This window comes from Myotis nattereri (genome assembly GCF_964212035.1).
Source record: "Myotis nattereri genome assembly, chromosome: 5".
NCBI classification, from domain to species: domain Eukaryota; kingdom Metazoa; phylum Chordata; class Mammalia; order Chiroptera; family Vespertilionidae; genus Myotis; species Myotis nattereri.
In genome coordinates, this window is record NC_138080.1 from 29,684,736 (window position 1) to 29,696,277 (window position 11,542).

Below are 11,542 nucleotides of genomic sequence, written 5' to 3' on the forward strand. Positions count from 1 at the left end.
ACACAAAAATCAACTGCATGTCTGTATACTCGCAATGAATATGTGAAAATTGGAATTAAAAATTCGAAGGACAGGCCCTAGCCAAGTACCTCAGTTGGTTAGAACATTGTCCCAATACACCAAGGCTGTGGGTTTGATCCCCAGTGAAGGCACATACAAGAATCAACTAATGAATGCATAAGTAAGTGGAACAATAGATCTATCTTTCTTTCTCTCTCCCTCGTTCCTCTCTCTCTTAAAAAAAAAAATACAGGGCCGAAACTGGTTTGGCTCAGTGGATAGAGCGTCGGCCTGCGGACTGAAAGGTCCCAGGTTCGATTCCGGTCAAGGGCATGTACCTGGGTTGCGGGCATATCCCCAGTGGGAGACGTGCAGGAGGCAGCTGATCGATGTTTCTCTCTCATCGATGTTTCTAACTCTCTATCTCTCTCCCTTCCTCTCTGCAAAAAATCAATAAAATATATTTTTTTTAAAAAAAATACAGGGATCGTGCTCTGGCCAGAATGCTAAGTGGTTACTGCATCAACCGTGCACCTGAAGGGTGTCAAGTTCGATTTCTGGTCAAGGGCACGTTTCTGGGTTGCAGGTTCAATCCCTGGCCTCCACTGGGTCTCATGCAGGAGGCAACCAATTGATGTCTCTGTCTCTCTCTCTCTCTCTCTCTCTCTCGCCTTCTCTCTCTCTCTCCCTCCCTCCTCCCTCCCTTCCACTCTAAAAATCAATGGAAAAATGGGTAAAGGATTAACCAAAAATAAAAAATACAGGGCTCAAAAAATAAAGGTTTTTGGGGGGCTGTAAATAGGTACAGGACTTGTATGCTGAAAACTACACACGTGATGAAAGAATCAAAGATTTAAATAAATGAAGAGGCAGACCATGCCCATGGACTAGAAGTCTCCGCCAACTGGTGTACAAGTTTAGTGCAATTCCCGTCAGAAACCCAGCAAGATCTGGGGCTAGATCTAGGCTCGATCCTTCTAAGGTCCAGTCAGCCTAAGGGGCATTTCAGGCCTTCGTGTTATGCTCCCGTTGTGAACTCCCTCGTTACCTCCCCTAACCAACCGGGCAGCACACTCCTTCCTTCCTTCCTCACTTCCAGGCCTTTGCTGAAGCAGGTCCCCCTCCCGGTGCACAGTCACCCCGTCTGCTCCGCACGGAAACCCGCCCGTGGCTTCCTCCCCGTCCTGTCCCGTGAGTCCAGCACAGCCTCCCTGCTCTCTGACCCCTGGGAGAGACGGAGAGTCCGGGATTTCCCTAGGATCATTGGACCTGCCCAGGCCCGCCCCGCCCTGCCCAGCACCGGCAGGGGAGGGAACCCGGGAGCTGACAGAAGAGAGGAAATTCCCTTGGAACCTGTTCCTCTGCTTCCTGGCCCCGCTTGTGCGCTGGAGGGAAGGCCAGGCCAGAGGCCCAGCCTGCCATGGCCTCGGCCCTGGGCCCACCCCGGGCCCCCAAGCCCAAGTGTGCCCTGCCCTCACACTACCATGAGAGCTTCCTGGAGAAGAAGGGACCCCGTGACAGGGTAAGGTGGGGCTAGCCCTGCTGGGCTGCCTGGCAAGTGAGGCACCTCTCTGAGCCTCGATCCGATCCGATCTTGCCACCTGGCCAAGGAGGGCGGGGTTCGTGCTGGAAGGGGCAGGGCAGGGGCTGGCGGCTAGGAAGGGTTGTGTCCATCTGTCCGTCTGTCTGTCTCTCTGACTCTTATTTGATCTCTTTCTCTTTCTCTTTGTCTCTCCCAGGCTGTATCCGTCTGTGTCTCTGGGTCTCAGCCACTGCTTCTGTCAGATACAAACAGGATCAGGACTTCCTCAGGAAATGAGGAATTAAATTAATTGGTTCCCCTTTCCCCAGCCCTGAACTTTGTGAACCTCAGCTGCAGGGGACAGGGTCAGGACAGGTGTATGCGGGGACAGGGTCAGGACAGGTGTATGCGGGGACAGGGTCAGGACAGGTGTATGCGGGGACAGGGTCAGGACAGGTGTATGCGGGGACAGGGTCAGGACAGGTGTATGTGGGGACAGGGTCAGGACAGGTGTATGTGGGGACAGGGTTAGGACAGGTGTATGCGGGGACAGGGTTAGGACAGGTGTATGCGGGGACAGGGTTAGGACAGGTGTATGTAGGGACAGGGTCAGGACAGGTGTATGTGGGGACAGGGTTAGGACAGGTGTATGTAGGGACAGGGTCAGGACAGGTGTATGCGGGGACAGGGTCAGGACAGGTGTATGTGGGGACAGGGTCAGGACAGGTGTATGCGGGGACAGGGTCAGGACAGGTGTATGTGGGGACAGGGTCAGGACAGGTGTATGTGGGGACAGGGTTAGGACAGGTGTATGTGGGGACAGGGTCAGGACAGGTGTATGCGGGGACAGGGTCGGGACAGGTGTATGCGGGGACAGGGTCGGGACAGGTGTATGTGGGGACAGGGTTAGGACAGGTGTATGCGGGGACAGGGTTAGGACAGGTGTATGCGGGGACAGGGTTAGGACAGGTGTATGCGGGGACAGGGTCAGGACAGGTTATGTGGGGACAGGGTCAGGACAGGTGTATGTGGGGACAGGGTCAGGACAGGTGTATGCGGGGACAGGGTCAGGACAGGTGTATGCGGGGACAGGGTTAGGACAGGTGTATGCGGGGACAGGGTTAGGACAGGTGTATGTGGGGACAGGGTCAGGACAGGTGTATGCGGGGACAGGGTCAGGACAGGTGTATGCGGGGACAGGGTCAGGACAGGTGTATGCGGGGACAGGGTCAGGACAGGTGTATGCGGGGACAGGGTCAGGACAGGTGTATGCGGGGACAGGGTCAGGACAGGTGTATGTAGGGACAGGGTCAGGACAGGTGTATGCGGGGACAGGGTCAGGACAGGTGTATGTGGGGACAGGGTCAGGACAGGTGTATGCGGGGACAGGGTCAGGACAGGTGTATGTGGGGACAGGGTCAGGACAGGTGTATGTGGGGACAGGGTTAGGACAGGTGTATGCGGGGACAGGGTCAGGACAGGTGTATGCGGGGACAGGGTCGGGACAGGTGTATGCGGGGACAGGGTCGGGACAGGTGTATGTGGGGACAGGGTTAGGACAGGTGTATGCGGGGACAGGGTTAGGACAGGTGTATGCGGGGACAGGGTTAGGACAGGTGTATGCGGGGACAGGGTCAGGACAGGTTATGTGGGGACAGGGTCAGGACAGGTGTATGTGGGGACAGGGTCAGGACAGGTGTATGCGGGGACAGGGTCAGGACAGGTGTATGCGGGGACAGGGTTAGGACAGGTGTATGTGGGGACAGGGTTAGGACAGGTGTATGCGGGGACAGGGTCAGGACAGGTGTATGCGGGGACAGGGTCAGGACAGGTGTATGCGGGGACAGGGTTAGGACAGGTGTATGCGGGGACAGGGTCAGGACAGGTGTATGCGGGGACAGGGTCAGGACAGGTGTATGCGGAGACAGGGTCAGGACAGGTGTATGCGGGGACAGGGTCAGGACAGGTGTATGCGGGGACAGGGTCAGGACAGGTGTATGCGGGGACAGGGTCAGGACAGGTGTATGTGGGGACAGGGTCAGGACAGGTGTATGCGGGGACAGGGTCAGGACAGGTGTATGTGGGGACAGGGTCAGGACAGGTGTATGCGGGGACAGGGTCAGGACAGGTGTATGTGGGGACAGGGTCAGGACAGGTGTATGCGGAGACAGGGTCAGGACAGGTGTATGCGGGGACAGGGTCAGGACAGGTGTATGCGGGGACAGGGTCAGGACAGGTGTATGCGGGGACAGGGTCAGGACAGGTGTATGCGGGGACAGGGTCAGGACAGGTGTATGTGGGGACAGGGTCAGGACAGGTGTATGCGGGGACAGGGTCCGGACAGGTGTATGTGGGGACAGGGTCAGGACAGGTGTATGTAGGGACAGGGTCAGGACAGGTGTATGCGGGGACAGGGTCAGGACAGGTGTATGCGGGGACAGGGTCAGGACAGGTGTATGTGGGGACAGGGTCAGGACAGGTGTATGCGGGGACAGGGTCAGGACAGGTGTATGTGGGGACAGGGTTAGGACAGGTGTATGTGGGGACAGTAAGAGCCGGTGGCAGCCATGTCCAGCAGGACAGATACTGCGGGCCAATGTGCACGTACATGGGCGTGTGTGTGTTTGTATCTTGCTCAGAAGAAAGCCCCGCCTCTTGGTTCCCACCAAGGCCCCACCTCTCCCTCCCCACTCCCTACATTCATTCAGCTTCTCCTAGAACCCAAACCAGCCACCCCTGCTTTCCCGGCACCGTCCTGACGTTGTCACTGCCGTTCCCTCCCCTCTTCTTGTGTCTCCATGAGCCCGAGTTCCCTCCGCCTAGAGGGCACGAAGAGGCCGTCACCCATCACCGCGGTTAAGAAAGACCATGGGCCCCATGGGAGACCCAGGTTCACATCCACGCTCCACCCCGTTCTGACTCCCGGGCCTACGAGTGAGGCTCCATCCTCGTGCCTCAGTTCCCGCTGTAATAAAACGGGAGGATAGGGCCATGGACACATTTACAGGACAGGGCAGCCCTCGGCCGGCCAAGGACTTGGCTCAGGACGAGCACTGGCTCTTTACATGAATTCACCCAGTTTTCACAACAGCCTCTGAGGCGGATACCATTAGTATCACCATTTCATAGGTCGGGAAACTGAGGCACAGAGCGCTTAAATAACTTGCCCAATGACACACAGCTGGTACATGACAAAGCAAGTCTGACTATACGAAGTTCAATCGCTTATAACTTTATTCCAAGTGCCTGGAACAGTGCCTGGCACAGAGTAGGCCTTCAGTCGATGTTCGTTAAATGTATGACTGTATCTATGGATGGATGGATGGTTGAGTGAATAATAACTGTCAATAGAAGCACTATCCTCATTATCATTACAGACTAAAGCGATTCCTCCTTCAGGAAGCCTTCTCAGATTTTCCAGTTGGAGGGCTCCTCTTCTCCTCTGTGATCTCCTGGCCCAGGGGCTGTCCCTCTCCAGGGCCCTAGTCTTTCTTCCTGGAGGATCTCAGTATCTGTGCTTTCTCTATCTTCTGGAACAGCGGTTCTCAACCTGTGGGTTGCGACCCCTTTGGGGGTCGAACGACCCTTTCACAGGGGTCGCCTAAGACCATCGGAAAACACGTATGTAGTTACATATTGTTTTTGTGGTTAATCACTATGCTTTAATTATGTTCAATTTGTAACAATGAAAATACATCCTGCATATCAGATATTTACATTATGATTCATAACAGTAGCAACATTACAGTTATGAAGTAGCAACGAAAATAATTTTATGGTTGGGGGTCACCACAACATGAGGAGCTGTGTTAAAGGGTTGCAGCATTAGGAAGGTTGAGAACCACTGCTCTGGAACATGATATATTTAGAAACAGAAGTCATGTCCCATTTATTGTTTTGCCTGCAATAGAGCTGGTTGCTGCGGAGTAGTTGCTCATGGAATGTTTGGTGAAAAGACCCTAGAATCTTACAATCGGAGCTGTATAGCCCCTTAGACATCCAGAGAATGGCTGAGCACCAGACCTGTGGTCCCTCAGGCCCCCTGGTTTCTTAGGGTATTTGGAGTTCAGAATCCTGGGGGCAGGGGGGAGGGGGGGCGGGAGGTCCTGAATCTGCAGACCTCCTAGAGTCCAGAACCTTGTGAAATTCTGAGACTATGGACTCAGCACCTACCTGAGGAACTGGCACCTAGGAGATGCCAATAAATATTTATGGGGTGGATAAGGGGCCAGGGAGATATATGTGTGTGTATGGGTGGCTAGATGGATGGGTAGATGGGTCAACAGATGTAAGGGTGGGTGGGTGGATGGATCATCATAAATCTAGTTAGCGAACTGACTGCTAGAACAGCCCCCTCCATAGACTGAGGGACTGTTCCGGGTCCCCCATCCTATCAAGGTTCCCTTTGGTCATTTATCAGAGAATAACAGATCCCCAGAGGCTGGGCCATGAGAGAGGAGGGCCTCCCTAAGAAGGCAACATGTGTTCAAAGACCCAAAGCAGGTAACAAAGGAAACTATGTGAAGGTCTGGGGGGCAGAGTGTCCAGGCAGAGAGAGCAGCCCCTGCAAAGGTCCTGAGGCAGAAATGGGTGGGTTGGAGGTACCCAGCTGGCCAACTCACATCCTTCTCTTTCTCCCCTTCTGTTCCCCAGGATTACAAGAAGTTCTGGGCCGGCCTCCAGGGCCTCACTCTCTATTTCTACAAGAGCAACAGGGACTCCCAGGTAAGGATGCGAATGAGGGCTCAAGAGCTGGCCCACCCTTGACCCCAGGGACCAAGCAGAAGGTATGGGTGGCGTGGCCAAACCAGGGGGCCTGAGGGATCGCAGGTCTGGTGCTCAGACGCCTGCTTCTGTGCCCCCAGCACGTGGAGAAGATAGACCTCGGCGCCTCTGTGAAAGTCACAGATGAAGCTCCCTGGGGGAGCTCCCCTGACCCTGGTATACATTTCAACCTCTTCATCCGGAACCAGGAGATCAAATTCAGGGTAGGTCTCTTGGGGGGTGGGGGTGGGGCTAGCGGGAGAACCTGCTTCCCCATCACACCCACCGTGAACACACACCAGCAAGGAGTCACACAGAGTCTAATGCTGGAGTGATGATACTGGGCAAGTCACTTGATCTCTCTGGGCCTCAGTTTCCTCACCTGCAAAATGGGATAATATGTATGAAGTACCCAGAACAAGATACAATTCACAAAGGCCACCACTGCCATCAGTCAGTCTGCCAACGAACATTAATGAGCACCTGCTATGTACCAGACCCTCCTGTAGTTGCACAGCAGTGAACAGACAGTTAAAAACCCCTGCCCCTGTGGAGTCCACAGTCTCGTGGTGGAGGCACACAATCAACTACATCAGTGTGTAAAATATATGGACTGGCAGATGGCAGCGGATGCTAGAGAGACAAGTGCTAAGAGAAAGTGACTGCAGAGGTCCTCAGACAGGACTATGCCTGGGGTGTCAGAGAAACAATGGCTGAAACAGAGTGAACAAGGGGAGGGAGGGAGGGAGGAGGTGAAGGCTGGGAGGGGGCTGGGCAGGTCATGCAGGGCCTTGTGGGCCACGGAGAGGACTTGCTTCTACCCTGAGGGGGGTGGGAGGCCTGGGAGGGTTTACAGGATGAGGAGGTACATGATCTGAATTACTTTTTTTAATGTTGGTATAATAACATTCAAGAATAACAATCCACATTAAAGGACTTCTATTCAGACATCACCCTAAATGAACCTGCCTTAACTCATTTAATCTTCAAAACAGCCCTTGGAAACATGAACTGTTCAGTTCCTCACTCCCATTTCACAGATGGATAGACTGAGCCTAATCAACATGGACGTTTCCTTTCCTTCTCTCCAGGCGGAGAGCCTGGAGTCTCGGGAGATGTGGAAAGGCTTCATCCTGACAGTGGTGGAGGTCAGAGTGGTCCCCCTGTCCCCCTCTCTCCTATTCCCCACTAGTCCTCCTCAGAAATCCTCTTTTCCTTTCCATGCTTCACTCCCCAAATAAGCCCCCAGAGCAGTGGTTGGCAAACTGCGGCCCCCTGAGTGTGGCTCTTCCACAAAATACCACGTACGGGCGCGTATGTATAGTGCGATTGAAACTTCGTGGCCACACTCAAGGGGCCAAAGAGCCGCGTGTGGCTCGCGAGCCGCAGTTTGCCGACCACTGCCCTAGAGTCTCAAACAGGTCTCAAGCTGGCATTCTACAAACCGAATGTAGTCCATAAACATGTTTTGTTTAGCCAACGAAGTGCTAATTTAAAAGTCAGCTACCATCACTTAAAAACCAGGATTTTAGTCAACGTTCCTAATTGCTATTTTACTCATGTTTCCTACCTGACCCCTGCAGCCTGTAGAGTGAGACTATATTCTAGCACCTGCTCTGTCCTCCTCCCCATCACTGAAGTCTCTCTCCCTGCCTCCTCTCAAAACCTCTTTGCCCTCGAAGGGGTAGGGCAGCTCTGGAGCCCCCAGACCCAGGTTCCCATCTTGGCTCTGTCCACACTCTGCCTTCTGTGACATGGGCACAGCTGCCCATCCCACAGCTACCCTGATCGCCCCTCAGCTCCGTGTCCCGTCCAACCTCACTCTGCTGCCCGGACACCTGTACATGATGGCCGAGGCCTTGGCCAAAGAGGAGGCGCGTCGCGCGCTGGAGATGCCCTCGTGAGTGCCCCGCCTAGCAGAGGAGCTGCGGGGTGGGGGTGGGCTGTGAGTGGGGTCTCCAGTCCGGTCTTAAGTTGAATACAGGGCTGCATTCGTGCTGCAGCGGGGATTCGGTTCGGACTTGGTGTTTGAGGGCTGGGCTGGGCCTCCAGGGGAGGGTCTAGGTGCCTGGAGGACCGGACTGTGCGCCTCTGGAAACGGAACCGGGGGCTGGGGCAGAGCAGGGTCTCCTGGAGGAGGGGGTGAGGTTGTGTCTCCGGAGGTGCCCTGGGGAGGGTCAGGATCTCCGGGGGCGGGTCTAGGTGCCTGAAGGCGTGGCTGGTGGTCCGGGACCCGGGAACTAGCGGGAGGGCGAGACCTGGTGTTGCAAGCGGGGTTGTGAGCGGGCGGGGCTGCGTCCAGGGCGGGGGTACGTACGGGAGGGCGTCTGGGTCTCCGCGGGACAAGGCCTGTCCGGTGTGAGACGCGACCCTCCCCAGGTGCTTCATGAAGGTGAGCCGGCTGGAGGCGCAGCTGCTGCTGGAGCGCTACCCCGAGTGCGGGAACCTGCTGCTGCGACCCAGCGGGGACGGCAGGGACGGTGTGTCCGTCTCCACGCGCCAGATGCTCAGCGGGTGCGCAAGCGCAGCTCCGAGGCCGGCGGTGGGGGTGGGGGTGGGGGTGTCGAAGGAGGGGCGTGGTCAGACGTAGGGGCGGAGCCGAATCCTAGAGCGAGTCCGCCCAGGGACGAGTCCGGGGAGGGTTTGGGGGCGTGGCCGGTGTGCGGGGGGCGGAGACAGAGCGAGGGGCGGGGCCCTCCTGGGTCTGAGACGGGGCACCCAGTCGCCCGCTGCACGTGCAGGACGCCGCTGGTCCGCCACTACAAGGTGAAGCGCGAGGGCCCGAAGTACGTGATCGACGTGGAGGAGCCGGTGATCATTGGGGCGGGGGCTCGGGAAGCGCGCGGGCGGGGTCCGCGCCCCTGCCCAGCGGCCCTAACCGGACCCCTTATCCGCTCGCAGGTCTCCTGCGCCTCACTCCAAGACGTGGTCAACTATTTCGTGTTGCAAACCAAGAATGCGCTGGTGCCCTTCCTACTGGACGAGGACTATGAGAAGGTGCTAGGTGGGTGAGGACTCGGGGGCCCAGTCCCTGCCTCTCCCGCCTCCCGCCTGGATGGGGACTCCCTTGGGTCAGCCCCGGGCCGTGGCGCTGCGCCTCCTCCAGGCAGCCCTCTCTATTCTAGGCTACGTGGAGGCGGATAAAGAGAACGGCGAGAGTGTGTGGGTAGCACCCTTGGCTCCCGCGGTCCTCTGCCCAGGTGATGCCCCTCCCAAGGCAGCCACTGGGGCAGAGGGTGGAGAAACCTAGGACCCACATGGTCCCTCGTGTGCCCAATCTTGTACCCAGCAATTACTCAAACCCTGCCCTCTGGGGACTTCCAGATTGTAGAGGGGGCAGACAGAGCTGGATACAGACACTCCCAGCCCTGTGGGATTGAACCTGGGGCTGGTACAGTGCCTGGAGTAGGGGAGAAGGGGGGCAGGGTAGGGGAAGGCATCCTGGAGGAGAGGGTGTTTTTGCTGAAGTTCGCAAAGGATTTCAGGAGGCAGAGATGGGCAGAGGGGGACAGAAGGTGCACATGGAGTAAGAACTACCCAGAGGTGGGAAATTGGGGTGGGTGTTGGGAAAGGCAGGGGAGGCAGTCCAGCTTATGGAGCAGGAGGAAGAGGTTAGAAGCAGTATGACCCGCCCTGGGCTGGGCAGATGCGGGGGTGGGGGTGGAGGTGGGGGGGCATGTATGTATCTATTCATATGCACATGCCACAATCACCAACACAGACTATATGACCTGAATAATCAGACCCATGTAGACAACAGCTCCACACATGCATGTGTCATGATTCTGTTCCATCTAGCACACATGCATACCTTAAGCCACAATTATGTGTGCACAGCACAAATTCAGGCATTTATAGACACATGAATGTACACATGGAGACAAGTGCCCCAGCACAGACTTTAGCACCCATGCACTGTTATGCATATTTACATTTAACTTATTCATACTCACCCAGTGTTCATGTTTATGCTACACAGGAACACAAACACACACACAAATGGACATGTGTACAGACACATGTGCACAGGGACACTGGCCTGCATCCAGGCATGCACACACACAGTCCTGCTCAGAAGCACACAGACCCACCCTGAGGTATCCCTGCACCATGTGGGTCCCCAAAATTCCTGCTGTTTCCCACCCACCAGGTGCTGCAGCCCCTGCCGGTGGCCCCAAGCAGCCACCTCCTGTGCCCGTCATGCCTGTGCCCAGACAGCACAAGCTGCCCCCGCTACTGAACCCGGATGAGAACTATGTGATCCCCATTGGAGATGCCCCAGTTGCCGAATATGAGAACACGGATGGTGGGTGGTGGACCAGAGGTGGTGAGAGAAGGGGCAGGGGGAGCAGGCTCACGCCGATGTGACACCCCGTATGTTTGTCTGTGCAGCGCTTTCGCCGGGCTGGCCCAAGCAGTGTCACCCAGCCCAAAAGGTTCAGGCAAAGCCTCCAAAGCCACCCATGGCACCTAAGCCAGGTAGGGGACCCTCTTCCCTAGCACCTCCCTCATCCAGTGGAGGGCCATTCTCAGCCTTTATCTGCCTTCCCCAGAGCCCAAATGCCTTGCCAGCGGCCTTGCCAAGAAGCTGGCCATCAGCTCAGCACAGGCTGTCTGCCTCACAACAGGTACGGGGCCTGGGGGGCCGATGTGGGAGGGGTGTGCGCCTCACAGGCGTGCGACCTGTGCAGTCACACAGGACCCAGCACTCCGAAGGGCCTGTACTTGGCTTAATGCTCTGCTGTCTCCCTCTCAAAATTCCTGCTGCCTCCTGAACACATCTTCATCTTGCACTGGGCCCACATATTTCTGTAGCCAGTCCTGGGGGGGGGGATGGGGGGGCAGCATGGACTGGGGATGCTGGGCGCAGCTGAAGTCTAGGGTACCCACCCGCCAGGGTTGGCCAGCGTGACAGCAGAGCTGGAAGAGAAACTGCAGAAGCGGCGGGCACTGGAACACTCAGCCGAGCACCCTGGGGATTAGCGGGCCAGACTCGGAGCGCCAGTCAGAAGGATCCCTCCTCCCAGAATTAAAGTTCAAGTGACCCCAAAGCCCATGAGTGTGACTTGGCTTAGTGGGGCCGTGAGGTGTTTGTTCATCAGCTGGCTCCATTCACTCCTAAAGATCCTCAGCTCAGCAAAAACTGCCCTCTGACTTTGCCAGAAAAGCCCATTTTACAGCTGGGAAAGCTGAGGTCTGGAGAGGGCCAAGGCACAGCCAGTGTCAGACCCTCTGCAAGAACCAGCAGCACACCCG

The 11,542-nt window shown here is 56.4% G+C and overlaps 1 protein-coding gene across 4 annotated transcripts; it reads left to right on the forward strand.

Annotated features, from left to right (window-relative positions):
- The first annotated feature begins 1,183 nt into the window (after positions 1-1,183).
- STAP2 (signal transducing adaptor family member 2) lies at positions 1,184-11,541 on the forward strand. 4 transcript variants are annotated; one of them, XM_081092548.1, is made up of 13 exons: positions 1,203-1,522; positions 6,176-6,247; positions 6,388-6,510; positions 7,378-7,434; positions 8,086-8,186; positions 8,666-8,800; positions 9,028-9,097; positions 9,188-9,290; positions 9,412-9,486; positions 10,437-10,592; positions 10,679-10,765; positions 10,840-10,914; positions 11,184-11,541. In XM_081092548.1, the coding sequence occupies exons 1-13, from the start codon at positions 1,421-1,423 to the stop codon at positions 11,267-11,269; spliced, it is 1,242 nt and encodes a 413-aa protein (XP_080948674.1). In that variant the 5' UTR covers positions 1,203-1,420; the 3' UTR covers positions 11,270-11,541. The 4 variants fall into 4 exon arrangements, with proteins under 4 accessions (XP_080948676.1, XP_080948674.1, XP_080948673.1 ...); XM_081092547.1 differs by having other exon boundaries at positions 7,327-7,434; positions 11,184-11,334; XM_081092550.1 differs by lacking the exon at positions 9,412-9,486 and having other exon boundaries at positions 1,184-1,522; positions 11,184-11,334.
- Position 11,542: the final 1 nt, after the last annotated feature.